The sequence below is a fragment of the Lissotriton helveticus genome, chromosome 3_1 (assembly GCF_964261635.1).
Source record: "Lissotriton helveticus chromosome 3_1, aLisHel1.1, whole genome shotgun sequence".
NCBI lineage: Eukaryota > Metazoa > Chordata > Amphibia > Caudata > Salamandridae > Lissotriton > Lissotriton helveticus.
The window spans coordinates 495,556,485-495,571,127 of NC_136061.1; the positions used below are offsets into that span (position 1 = coordinate 495,556,485).

The following is a 14,643-nucleotide window of genomic DNA, read 5'->3' on the forward strand; positions in this document are numbered from 1 at the left end:
CCTCCCTACACCCCCCCCCGCACACACACACACACCTTTGTCCTATGATCTAAAGGTGTGTGTGTGTGTGTCTCACTAGACCGCCTTAAAGTGTGCCATGTCTTGGAAAGAGGGCAGCTGCACAATACAGTAGTATATTTGTTCCTGTCCTGCTTTCTTCCTATCGCGCAATGCAGCTCAGAAACGTTGCATGCTGTTCTGTGCAAAGAAGAGCATTGCGTTATTTGCTCAACAAATAGGGCATATTTTTTTTTAGCACAAAAGAAGATTTGTGCTGGAAAGTAAATGACCTACCAACACTTTGTTCTCATTTGTGTCATGTTTTGTGAGTTTGCAGCCAAGCAAAGCCTTGATAAATGTACAGACTTAAATTATGCCCCTGCCTGGGCCCATTCAATCAAGTCAGGCAACAGGAATTGTGATACATTTCACTTCTGAAATGCAAACAGTCCACTTGATAAATTAGCCATTCAGTATGCTGCAAATTAAATGTTTGCATTTCAATTGTAAAATGCAAGCAAATATCCTGATCATATTGGGCAATAGGCAAGGAGCGCCTTGGAAACAAAACGGCGAGCTGGGGGTGCCATGGCTTCTTTCGCCCACTATTAGCTCCACCACTCTCCTGAGCAGCATGTTAGTGGTTCTTCTGGCAGTGCCTACCGACAACTGGCCAGTTGGGTGAACTCCACTTACAAATGGCCTTTGAAACCAGAGTCTTGAACTGTAAGAATTTGACCTTCAATAAATGCCATGAAGAATAGGACGTTGGTGGTTGTGGTTTGGAGTATCCAGCAAGGCACCTTAATTAGAAAAAATCCTTTATCTGTCCTTGGTGCCAAAATGCCTTGTGAAAAAGCTTTGCCGATCATACTTTTTAGTCATAAACCAGAAACAAAAGTAAACAGTAAAAAAAACGAAAATAACCAGAACTTTGTGACGTTCGTGAAGAAAATTGTAGTCTTAGGGGTAATGGAGATCACTTACCCTACTGTGGTATATACAAACTTCATTACGTGTCTAGTTATATAAGATGTGCAAACCATTGCATTTAATTATTATGAGGTGATGCAGATAATTTGCTTAGCCTCAGAGCATAATTTATCTACACAGATACCACAGCCGGTGCCACCACAGGCAAAAATATCTAAGGGATATCATTTGTATGTTTGTTGACCATCTAGATATACTAGATCACTGGTCAGCTGATTTTATGAGCTAGTAAAGGTGACTTGCATATCTTATCCCCTCCCCCCACCGTTCCCCCACTACTGGAAGAGCTGTACATCTTTATGGCAGTCTTTGTTTCCATTTGGATTTGTGCAGGATCTAGTAGTAACATTTGTTCTTTGGATTAGGTTATTAAACGTGAAAGGGTTCATATAAGAAGCTGATGTACAGTTTTTTAATGTAGTTGTTGTAATCATTCATGTAGCCTATACATTAAACAAGCAATTAACAATAGTTTGTCTTCAGGTTTTAATCTTCTACGTTTCTTTTCTTTTTGAGGTCACAGGAAAAGCATTTGAAATTGATGAACATGTTTCAGTTATTGTTGCTTCAGACAATATTTTGCTCTGTTAACACAAGCTTAGCATAAATCAATGTTTGTTTGAGATTTGAATTAATAAAAGGATGTACAAATAATTTCTGGATGCCATTCTAGGTGCTGCTGAAACATTCAGAGGAATAGGAATGACATGTTTGGTGATCCTTCTGTTGTTTGCACTAATCCAGTGGTTTGCTGTACCTGCTCAAGATGAAGGTAGGTGTTGCATTCCAGGGATAGACTGTGATCTACCTCCCAAGCTTATGTTCTGTCCCGAGTAGGTCTGAATAATGCTCTCCTGGCATGAGATAATAATGCAAGAATCAACCTGCTGAGTATCTAAAGGTACACGTCCATGAGAAAGTACATCTGCATTTAAGATGGAATCTCTATTTTTTTAACACTGTTGTCTAGGGTTCTACTGGTTATCTGGCAAACATACTAAAAACATCTCTGATGGCATTAGTAATTTAAGGAACAAAAATATTTTACCTGAAAATATATTTGTAATTGTTCCCAGATTCTCTAGATGTGAAGGAGAGTAATAGTATTAGCATCTTTTTCAGTGGTGCCTATCATCTAATTTATTAGAACACTTATATAAAGGGGGTACTCTCATTCTAGAAAACAGTTAAAGAATTCTGATTGAAATTTCCTTTCTTACTATGTCTTCTGTTTGAAAGGGGTTTAAAATAATTTCAAATAATGTTTGTCTCTTAGAAGTACTTTCACAACCCCCTTGCATGCAGTCTGCCCACGCTTGTTTTCTAGTTTTCCTGTCTTATTGCATCTGCATATTTCCAAATTCCTGACAAGTCTTTAGATAGCGAATTAATCTCCGTTCCCACAAACGCAGATGCGACCCTGTAGGAATGATTTTAAAACAGTCCAAGGCATGGCTGTTAAACCGATGTCTTCCAAGCGGTCGATGTGTGACTTTCTTTTACAAATGCCATGGACATGTCTAGCGCTGATTTTGTTGAGCTAATCCACCAGCTCACCAGGACCCCACCTAAGACCAGACCAAAGTGTATCTTGTTTGCAGCTCTTTTGCCAGCCAGTTGACCAACTGTTATTGTTGTTCCATCGGTTTTGTGAAAGCTGGCAGTAAAGCAATAGGATAAAAGCGTTTTTAAATGGCAGAATCAGGGTTCACTTTCTTCAATCAATGGATTGGCGTCATTTTCTAACAGCAGTTAGGTAGAAAACCTGAACTCAAAGAATCAGGGATGGCATAGCGTAAGAGAGAGTAGTGGTGGCTAGTGGCAAACCCATTAAGGTGGAAACATTAACAAAATTGGATGGAGAACCTGAGCAGAGCTTGCTAGGGGCTTGAGAAAAATCCTCAGCTGTTATCAAGGGGAGGGAGAATATATTATTTCTCTGACCCTTAAGACCTAAAGCAAGTTTTAGTGTAACCTCAGCCTTAGTAGCCCAAATGTATATATAATGTCATCAATTTATTTTGACAAAGAGGCTGGTAGGGCCTCACAGAAGGAGGCGACACAAAGATAGAAAAGTTGCAGCACTTTGGAGCCAAAAACGATTCTGCCTTTTAAACAAAGCAGGATTGTTGAAGGAAGCAAGCTCGGAGGCAATGCAGCTTAATTTAGCCTCCTGAAGACAAGCTTTATGAAATCGAAGAGGGTGTTTGTACTGCTTTAACACATATAATGAGTAAGTTTATTACTAATTGCTTACTGCCTTTCTAGTAGCCAAAAGGATTGATGTAACATTAGGTAAAAGAAAACCGCAGGGTAACTTAAAAGGGGTGTGTACACAACTATTAATAAGGCCAACTTGTTATTAAGCTTTTCTGTATTTAAGAGGGGCAAATCGGTTATAGCCACTTGTGTGTTAAGTTCTCCACTTATATTTATCTTTGGGTGCCTGTTGTTCTAGCATGTGTATGCATCTTATAAAAACAGTAAACTAGAAAAGTGGAGGGTTACCAATTATATGGAACACCTTCTGCGATAGAATGAATATTTTATTGGCACAATGTGTTTTGACTATAATACTGATTGAGTTCTTTGTAGTTGTGTATAGACCGCTGCTCATTGACACAAACTTTGCTGAATCTTTTCATCAGGGTCTGTCTTCATCAGTCTCTACATATAATAGGGGACTTCAGCTTTTAGTTTTGATCATCATTATATTCGCTCGCTCGATAACTTTATTTCGGCCACCAAGGGCCATAAAAGTTCACAGATATACAGAATTTAAGACAATAAATACAAATCCCAGTTAAAAAGTACATTATATACACGGATAAAACAGATACAACAATGCTGTATATGATAAAACACCATTAAACAGATTCCATTATCGAACTCCATATAGTTATAAAACACTCATCCCGTACTAAGTACTGAGAGCAAGAATTAGTTGCCTACGTATATGCCACATTGCATTTAGGAAGCGTGATACTGCGAATACTATTGGGGGATGGGTGTCATATTTTAGAACCCTGAATGCCTGCGCACACTCTCGGAAACCCAGATTCCTACAGATTGCAATAAGCCAGTGGTTGCGTGGGCCCTGGTATGCCGGACAAAAGAAAAAAAACATGGATTTCATTCTCCAGTGCAAAACCACAGCCCGGACACTCCTCACTCGATGCTCTATCCCATTTACTGGTAAACACTCTGAGTGGGAGAGAGCCAAGTCTAAACTGAATATACAGTTTACGTGCCGCTGCGGGGAATATTAGGTCTAAGAATTCCTCCCTTTTGTAATTTTCTTTTACCTGTATTAACTCCAATGTAAGTCTACCCCCCTTAGAACTCTCATACAAGGCGGCTCGGTTGTATTCCTTGTGGCGGCGTTTCAAATCTGCTGCGGATGTCTCCAGGCAGGCTATTTCCGGGGTTTCCCAGAGATCCAGTAAGCCTAGCCTACTGGTCATTAACTTAATATGGGAAAGCCACCCAATGTTCTTACTTTTTATTGAGCCCCAGATTTCCCAAAATTCGTTCTTATAGCAGGAGAGTTCAGGCACGGACCACAGTCTTTTCCAATATAGAAGAAGGCGCAATGGCATAACTTCCTCGATGGGGTGTAAGCCTAAATCTAAAAGCAATGGGACCAGGGGAGTACTTACAGGGAGGCCCAGTATGTTCCTGACAAACGCGTGCTCCACCCTGGCTAAGTTTTGCGAGTTGACATGCCCCCAAAGCTCGGCCTCGTATATGGCTGCCGCTCTGGCCTGTTCAGTATAAATCTGGATTACTGGAGCCGCTGGTTTAAATTCAGAAACTCTATGCACCTGCTGAATCCCCCCCTCCACCTTCGTTAACCTAAGTGCAGATTTGGCCAACTGGGGACCCCATTCCAGATGTTCCCCCAGGATGATAATTATATTCACCGAGCCCAGTTGTTTCTGGAAGCTATATAATTATATATATATATATATATATTAATATATATATATATATATCTATATATATATATATATATATATATATAAGATCTTCATATGTGCCAATTAATTAAGCAAAAAATAGTGCTGGGCACACCCATGATTTTATTCTCACTTTAATAGTCATGGCCCTTCAAAATATCTCTTATCTTCCCATTGCTTTGTCTGATCACTCCTTTATTTACTTTACATTTGAAAAGCACTTCATGAAATTTAAAAGGGCCATATTTGTGTCAAGAAACCTAAATTAGAATCTCTTAATACCACCTAATCTTTTTTCATTTTGGAAGACACAATTTTGCGATTAAAATATCTCTCTGAATTACCTTCAGAATCCATACTTAAAATGACCCCCAAAATCTGAAGAAATTATGGCTCTCGGAAAGTGTTGCTAGATCAAAAAAAAGACCAAAAGAAAGTTTGGAAGCAAATAGTGCTGTGACTATGATATTCCAGGAAAATTACTGTTCTAGAAGCAATTTATGTTTCAGGAAAAAATAATTTTATATCATAATTTATTAGTTCTAAGATGAACATTTAGCTCTTACCTTAAGCCTATAAAATAAATAATGAACTTTGAAGTCATCTGTTGTAGCAATGGTGAGTTATATTTTTAAGAAATTGCTGGTTAAAAAAAAAATCTGAATATAAGACTTGAAGATTTTATATGGAAGGAGGGTAAAGCCGGTTGACAGCATGGTGAACATGTCTCTGTGATGCTTGCTCCTCAATCCCCAGTAGTGCTCCCTTAATCCTGCCACATTGTAGATATATTCTCATTTGGTAAATCACTATGCTGGCTGAACACCCACTCAATTTTGGAGGTGTTGAACGACCACCAGAATGAACTGCTGAAGCTGGAGGCTAAAGACCATAGCTGCATCCTAGATGCAAGGTGGTTGAATCCTGATCCCGGGCTGTATTCAGCAAAGTAGGGAAAACTAAAGTTAACTGGTTCTATGGAATCCTAGAACCCTCATCTGCATCAAGCCTGACTAGAGGCTAGGACACATTGCAGGAGCATGGATACCTGATTTGACCAGTGACAAAACAGGAGAAAAGTGGCTTCTGCCTATAGGTGCTGTTGCAGTGGCCTGATACTGAGCCCTGGCTTCTTTGGCTACCCAGAGACTATCCTAGATGGTGTATGTTCTGCCTACGGGTATAACTATAGAATTCAGAGACATTCTGGCCTACTTTCTGAAGCCATGATGTGGATAAACCCTTCCATCCAGCAATCCACACTTGCTTCTGTACGCCTCAGGGAGCGTGAAAAGATAGACTAGCACAGATGTTGATGATGTCAACTAGCTGAGCAATAATTTGTACCAAGTTTGCCACAATCAAAAGACCACACACAAAAATCCCGGAGGTATTCTAGGGCCAATGAGTGCCAGACCGACTAACACAATGCCGCTCCTACTGGTGGTGAAACCTCAACCAGACAATCGCAAAAGACCAAGGGCAACCCGTTGCAAATCTAAAGCAATATAGGCAAAGATACTAAATTGCAAAAGAGCGATGGAGGTGTGGGGACAAGAGAGCAACGCAAGGGGATTTAGGAAGGCTTATCATCCATTACAAATTTCTGACCGGCCGCCGGCAAGTGGTCTGGGCACCTCCGTTTTCCGCTGAAATGCCGCCGCTGGAGGTGGGGGTGCCGCAGGGTTCCATTCTAAGCCCTACGCTTTTCAACATCTATATGGCTCCTCTGGCGGCGGTTGCGGAATCTTTCGGTGCCCAGATCATAACCTATGCTGATGACACCCAGTTGCTCTTTACATTTGATAAGGGCAAGGATTTTGACGGTCCTCGGATTAGAGAATGTTTGGGAGCTGTCTTTGCTTGGTTCCAGCGACACAGCCTAAAATGCAATTCCGATAAATCGGAACTGCTTTTTTTGGATGTCCTCCTGATCCTGGCTGGAAGGCCTGGTGGCCTTCAGATATGTTTCCACCGGATGCCGCCTCTTCCAAAGCTACAAATCTGGGCTTTGTGATAGATGATGGCCTCGCCTTTGGCCCCAGATCATTGGGCTGACTGCCAAATGTTTCGGCCTCCTGAAGATGCTGCGGAAATTTCTTCCGCTGCTGTCGCTGAAGCATAGAAAGATCATCGTGCAGGCCTTGATAGGTTCGCATTTGGACTACGCGAATGTTCTCTATCTTGGCCTGCCGAAATATCTTTTGGCTCGACTGCAGATTGTGCAAAATTCTGCGGCCAGAGCCATCTTTGGTCTCCAGCGCAGAGCTGGAGCCACAGAGTTGCTAAAAAAATTGCACTGGCTTCCAGTCGCCAAAAGGATCGCTTTTAAGGCGCTTACTTTTGCCTTCAAGGCCCTTCATCAGATAGGCCCCAAATATCTTCAGAAGCGCTTGGCTTTTTATGTGCCTCGCAGGACGCTACGTTCCGTGACTTTATCTAAAGCCTTGATTCCCCCCATTCGCCTTGCTAGAATTGGAGGACGCTCCTTTCGTTTTCTAGCGCCTCAAGGTTGGAATGATTTGCCTGTCCTGCTTAGAAAAGCTGATGATCTGCTCTCCTTTAGAAAAGGACCTAAAACCTGGCTTTTTGCTTAGTAACTGCTCTCCTGCTTTCTTCCTTTCCGTCGTGTTAAGTTTCTCTTATTCCTAGGGCTCTTTGCCAAAGCGCCGGGACACTCCTAGGAGTAGCCGTGCGCTATAAAAGAGCATTTTTAACATAGCAGAACAAACAATAAAAGACACACAAACTGCCCTGAAAATTAAAATCAACAAGGTTTGGATAGATACAAAGCTACTATTGCAGTATATGAGAAATGTAGTGGACCGCATTATGGACTCTGAGTGCTACATCTCTGAATTAGAAGATAGAGCAGGGACATTTCACAGGGTAGTCTTTAAATTGCTGCAGCCACTTGACCTCTGGAAAAGAAGATAGAAGATGTAGAGTGGTATGCACGGCAGAACATCCTGTGGATTATGGAATACCAGAAGGGGCTGAAAGCAAAAACCCTGACTAATTCTTTGAAGGATTTCTCCTCAATTGATTCTGGACAATAACCTTCACCCTATCTTTATAACTGAACGAGTCCATAGATATCTCTGCGCGCCCTACCATGCCCCATTATTGTGCAATGTCTTATTCAGAGGGGCAAAGGCACTATTTTGAAAGTGGTCCGGAAATAATGGCATATGTTGTTGCCACTGACACGAATCACGTCCTTCTCTAGTTTCTCTTGGAATTTTTGCTCCTCTTCCTTGCGTGCCTCAAAGTGCAGCACAACTCCCAAGAATTTCAAAGGACAACAGGAAGTGGGATTTTTAGGGCAAAAGAGTGCCCACTTTTAATGTAAAACAAAAGCACAGCTCTTCTAAGCCCAAACAATTACTGATCAAGACAGCTCCTGTAATAAATCGATAATTGTATTCATTCAAAATTAATTATTGAATTCATACCTTACTCCTTAGAAATATTAGAACTAAATCGATCCAAAAATTCAAAACCAAAAAAATGACAACAAACTCAACCTAGCCATGAAGAATTAGTGTCCATCACCAAAAGCCAGATGAGGCAGACTTTTAGTGATCGACGCTCTTTCTTCTTAAGGCCTTAGTGATCTTCCAGGTGGAACCACCGGAGTAATTATTCAGAGGAACAGTGTAGAACAGTGTATAATGCGATCAGCACCTTTTCAGCCGTCCATATTATAATACTGTCGCTCTTATAGAGATACAAACAAACAGGTGAGGGGAGGTAGAGTAGTTCAGAAGGATTCGTACTCCACAGACTGATATGTATAAACACAAGGAATCCTCCTTGAAATGACAGGGAAGTGTTCACCACAGTGGTATGGGAGCACTTAGTGCTTCTTAAAATACCCCTCACTCACCAAAAGGCCCCTTGGTGTCATGCTTCATCATAGGGGTCTTCGCACCCCTCTAGCGGGATGCGGAGTGCTGCGTCCTACGACTACGTGGGAGCACTTTTAGTTTTTGACTATATGTGGTGCATGTGAGTGAGTATGTTATTTATGTGAGTGGTGGGATTTTAGTGAAGTGATTAAAAAGTACCTGGCTCGTGGGTGTAGTAGAAAAAACTTTTATTCATGGCCCCGGGCTGGCAGTATTAAAAGAAGTGAAGTACAAGGTGTGTATTGTCGTGATTATAGACAACACCTCATGTGTGCGTCGACATGTTTCGGAGGCAAAGCTCCTTCTTCAGGACAGGGGCACAACTTCCCCACCCTTCTCACCTTTCACTAATGGGTACAGATGTATTAATGTTATTAACATTCTCGGTCCCCCAGCTAGCGTACCTGAGTGAAATTCTGCCCATGGATTGGACTGATCATTTCCTTCTCAAATTTTATGTTAATAACAGTGGGGCCCGTACACAGGTACAAGGTGCTACCACTGAATTTATGTGTAGGGACTGGAAAGCCCTTGGGCGGTTTAGAATTACTGATGCAGTATTTAAGGTTGGAGACAGTTTTTCCCCAGATTATCAGGTTGATGAGAACTACGCTTCATTGTGTCTTAGGATTACCACGAGGGTAGACTCTCTTGCCCCGCTAAAAAAACGCAGGCACAAGGGCAGAGCCTCGGCTCCTTGGTTTAATGAATCTTTAAGGGCTTTAAAACTAGCCTGTAAACAGGCCAAAAGGAAATGGAGGCAAGGCTATACAGACTCTAGCAGACTGCTCTGGAAAGCTAAACTTGCCGAATATAAAGCCCTGATTCACAAATCCAAAGCCGATTACTTCTGCTCCACAATTTGTACTGCGGCAAACAGCTCTAAGAGCATTTTTCAGATTCTGAACGGTCTAACTAGTCCTGACTGTTCTAAAAAGTCGACTCCCCTTATGCAGGCTCTTTGTGATAACCTGGCTTTGTTTTTCAAGGAAAAAATTGATGCCATTATTTATGATCTTAGGACCACTTCCGACCCGACCAGCTCCATTAGTCAAGGGGATGGGGGTGCAGAGGACGGGTATGGATGCCCTGGTTGGTAGCCTGCTGATATACTCTCGGAGTTTCCCCCATTACGAAGGAGGACCTCGGCAGGCTGGCTCGGGGTATTTCATCGGGATCACTTCTGGACCCTATTCCTCATAAAATTTGGAAAGACTATGGAGATGAATTATTTCCTACCCTCTGTAGGATTGTAATCAATCGCTGGCTAGTGGCACTGTTCCTGCATCCTGGAAACAGGCCCTGGTATCCCCGCTTTTAAAAAAAACCTTCCCTGGACCCGGAATGTCTAAAGAATTATAGACCAATCTCCTTGCTACCGTTCCCTGCAAAAATCGTTGAACGTTGGGTGAGCTCGCTCCTTTCTAAACATCTGGAGCAACACCAATTTCTGGATGAAATACAATTTGGCTTTCGCCCAGCCCATGGGACCGAAACGTCTCTGCTCACTGCCATGGATGATCTTCGAATGCGTGCAGACAGAGGTCAAGCAGCAGCTCTGATTCTGCTTGACCTGTCTGCCGCATTTGATACAGTAAATCATGAGATTCTCCTGAAAAGACTGAGTGAGGCCGGGGTGGGTGGTGGTGTCCTGCGATGGTTTCGCTCCTTCCTGCTAAACAGAAAGCAGGCGGTGTCTCTCCCCCCTTTTCAATCTGCATTCTTCCCGGTGCCACATGGGGTGCCTCAGGGTTCGGCAGTTAGTCCGATCTTGTTTAATCTTTATCTGAAACCCCTGATTGCATTGATAAAGTCTCATCGGATCAATGCTATTAATTACGCAGATGATACCCAAATTATTCTATCTTGGGAGGGTGAGGATTCGATCCCGCTGGAGACATTTCATGATTGCCTGCGAGACACGGCTGGCTGGCTACATAACAACTCACTGCAGTTCAACGCTAGCAAGACTGAGGTGCTGTTCTGTGCTGGAAATCAGATTCCTCGCCCTTTTCCGGATAATTTCTGGCCTCCAGAAACATCCATAAAAACTCAACCGGTCACTACTGTTCGCAAACTGGGCGTTATGCTGGACAATAAGTTGAGCATGGAAGCTCAGGTGGCGAAAACGGTGTCCTGCTGTTTTGCCCTCATTAGGTCCCTTCGAAAGATCCTACCGCTACTTCCCTTACAGGCCCGGGCTTTGGTAGTCAGGTGCACCATTTTGAGCAGACTCGACTATTGTAACGCCCTCTTGCTTGAGTCACCGAGTCTGCTGTTAGACAGACTTCAAAGAATCCAGTCCGCTGCCGCCAAGCTGGCTCTTGGCTGGCCTAGAAGATCCTCTGCCTCAGCGGCGTTGGCTGAACTCCATTGGCTCCCGCTTAGGCAGAGAATCTCCTTTAAATCCCTTTGCCTGGTTTTCAAAGCCCTTCATGGGCTCGGGCCTAGCTCTCTGCAAGCTAAATTTGTTTGGTACACCCCAACTAGAGCACTTCGCTCAGCTACTGCATGTTTGGTGAGAGTACCCAGATTTAAGAAAGCTAGGGCTGGGGGTAGATCTTTTGGAATCGCTGCTGCCAAACTCTGGAACAGTCTGCCCTTGGAGATTCGTCACACGGAGGAACTTCTCCTCTTTAGGAAACCTGTTAAAACCTGGCTGTTTCCGAAGGTTTAATCCTGTTGCGACCTTTTTGTCACATCCTCTGTTCGCCACCTTTGTGGAGCTTCAGCGCCAGGATGCCTGTAAGGTGATAGTTGCGCTTTACAAATCTCCTAAATAAATTAATTTCCTAAATAAATAAAATAACAAAAGTGAAGAGAAAACTATAAATATGTGTAGGTAAAATACAGGCTATTCTGTGCCTATAGCGGTTCGGCTCAAGTAAATGCAATTTGAATGACCTGAGAAAAGAAAAAAGGAAAATTATGGTCTCCCTTATCCAGGGTAGCTCACAGGTGCAGTCACCTGGAACAAACCATCCAGCTTATTCAGCCCTGTGGAAAAAAGACACTTACAAGACATACACTATAGATAACATAAAACACACTCTTTAAAAAAAGTTTTTTTGGGCTATCAGCCCAAGTAAGTAATACACCACCCTGAAACCTATATGTTTTTCCATCTAGATTGCACAATAGCAATTACCCCCCAGACGTTCTGAATGCTCATGAAGCAAGTAAGCGCTATTACTTAAGTATGATACAAACCTCTGAAAAACTTTTTTGAAAGAGTGTGTTTTATGTTATCTATAGTGTATGTCTTGTAAGTGTCTTTTTTCCACAGGGCTGAATAAGCTAGATGGTTTGTTCCAGGGGACTGCACCTGTCTGAGCTACCCTGGATAAGGGAGACCATAATTTTCCTTTTTTCTTTTCTCAGGTCATGCAAATTACATTTACTTGAGCCGAACCGCTGTAGGCACATAATAGCCTGTATTTTACCTACACATATTTATAGTTTTCTCTTCACTTTTGTTAATAACATTAATACATCTGTACCCATTAGTGAAACGTGAGTAAGGTGGGGAAGTTGTGCCCCTGTCCTGAAGAAGGAGCTTTGCCTCCGAAACATGTCGACGCACACATGAGGTGTTGTCCATAATAACGACAATACACACCTTGCACTTCACTTCTTTTAATAGTGCCAGCCCGGGGCCATGAATAAAAGTTTTTTCTACTACACCCACGAGCCAGGTACTTTTTAATCACTCCACTAAAATCCCACCACTCACATAAATAACATACTCACTCACATGCACCACATATAGTAAAAAACTAAAAGTGCTCCCGCGTAGTCGTAGGTTGCAGCACGCCGCATCCCGCTAGAGGGGTGCGAAGACCCCTATGATGAAGCATGACACCAAGGGGCCTTTTGGTGTGTGAGGGGTATTTTAAGAAACACTAAGTGCTCCCATACCACTGTGGTGAACACTTCCCTGTCATTTCAAGGAGCTCTTATAGAGATAGCCTTATGTTAGGGTATTGATACCTTCCATGTTAAACCGCAGGATGAATCGCCTCCTGTATTATTTTTTGTAGAACACTCTAAATAGATTTGTAGCCATCTACAGCAGAATACCATTACATATTTTGAAAGTTTTCTTGGCCTTGACGTTGCAGTCAGCTTCTTCTTCATTTTCTGAAGGCGTGTCTGTTGGGGAGGCTTTGATTCCGGCGTGGGTATGAATTGTGTCCCGGGGGAGCCTACGGTGCCTCACAATGAAATAATGGGATTCCCGGCATTAGGATTATTGGCCTGCTTGCAACTCTGTCGAGAGTTTGAAAATCTGTATTTATTGTATCCTCTGTTATTGTATTTGGTCCTGATGAAGGTAGAAAAAAACCTCAGTGTGATACACCAAAATGTGCATCAATGTTTTTAATGTGCCTACTGCAGTTGGCCACACTAGGAGGGAAGGACATATATTGTGTCCTTGATGTTTGGACTTTGTGTCTACAGCAGGGGCCTTGTTTTTAATTAAAGGACCTGATTGTGAGGTTGAGTAACTCTGTGAGGTTGGGACTATGTTGATTGTGTTGTCATTTTGTTTGTTTTTGAATTACTGTATATGTTTCATTATGTATGTTTAATTTTTGATAGATTTATTTTTATTCTTTCTAAGGATTAAGATTGATTCATTTATTAATTTTGAGTGAATAAAATAATGAATTTATTACAGAAATTGTCTTGATCAATAATTGATTGTTTGGGCTTAGAAGAGTTTTGTTATGGTTTTACAACGCCAAGAATTTCTTCTTTGACAAGCCAAAAGTGGCATGAGAATTTGTTCTTGAATGCAGGGATGCTGGCGAGGACTACTCTAATAGAAGATAACACAGAGTTTTCAAGCACTCTTTAGAAACCTCAAGTAAGGAACAAATAACCTTCAATCACCTGCCTGAGTCAACGCAAAAGGGGGTAGAAAAGTCAGAGATAGAAAAGAACAATATGATCATTAGCCAAAGCCAGAAGCAGAATTAAGGGACTGGACTAGCAGGAAGACCCTCTACACGATGCAAGACACCTGATGACGAGGCACTTTGTGTAGTTATATTGGGCCAAAGAACTACAGGTCAAACACACACATATGTACACCTGCATGTAATAATATCCAATGTTATGCAAATATTACAAAATAATGGTCAAGCTAGAAGGAGAGCTACAGATATTGAAATACAGTTAAGTGACCGCTCAGCCCTCCACAGGGCTTGGTTGCCCCACTCACTGCTGCCGCTCATGCCTGCCTTTGCCGCCTCCTGCCTGCAGATTCCTTCGCTCGCTGCCCGCTGCTCCTGCGAATTTCCCGCTGCTCCTGGGAATTTCCCGCTGCCCGCTGCTTCTTGGAATTTCCCGCCGCTGCCTCCCTGCGGCCCCGCCCCCCTGTGATTCCATTTGCCGACCCGCTCCCGCCACCCAGCTGCTCCTCCCTCCCGGCTCCTTACTTATGACGCCCCCAGAGCGACCGCGCAGCGGACGCGCGCAGCGGGAGCGCCGATTGAGCGCCGAAGGTGCGCCAAAGGTAAGCCCGTCTGCGCCCATCCGCGCCTGGCCCGCGCCAGGACCCCTGGCCCTCCCCGCCGAGGCAAGACGACCCGACTGACCTACGACGACGCCTCTCTCAACGCACTCAATGCCGGCCGGACCCACGCCTGCTGCCGAGCCACCCCGAGACGCACCCGCGGACCCTTCACCTGCTGCACCTGCAAGTTCTCCTGCCTCCAAACCTGCCCCGCACCCGCCAAGACAAACACCAGCAGCAACCACCTGAAGTGCATCCT

General features: G+C 43.2%; 1 protein-coding gene across 4 annotated transcripts in view; it reads left to right on the forward strand.

Annotated features, from left to right (window-relative positions):
- Positions 1–14,643, forward strand: part of MFSD6 (major facilitator superfamily domain containing 6) — a 398,345-nt gene that overhangs the window by 282,304 nt on the left and 101,398 nt on the right. For all 4 annotated transcript variants that reach the window (XM_078680386.1, XM_078680387.1, XM_078680388.1 and 1 more), the window contains one exon: positions 1,667–1,765. In XM_078680386.1, coding sequence (XP_078536512.1) covers positions 1,667–1,765 — 99 coding nt within the window. The remainder of the gene's footprint in view (positions 1–1,666; positions 1,766–14,643) is intronic.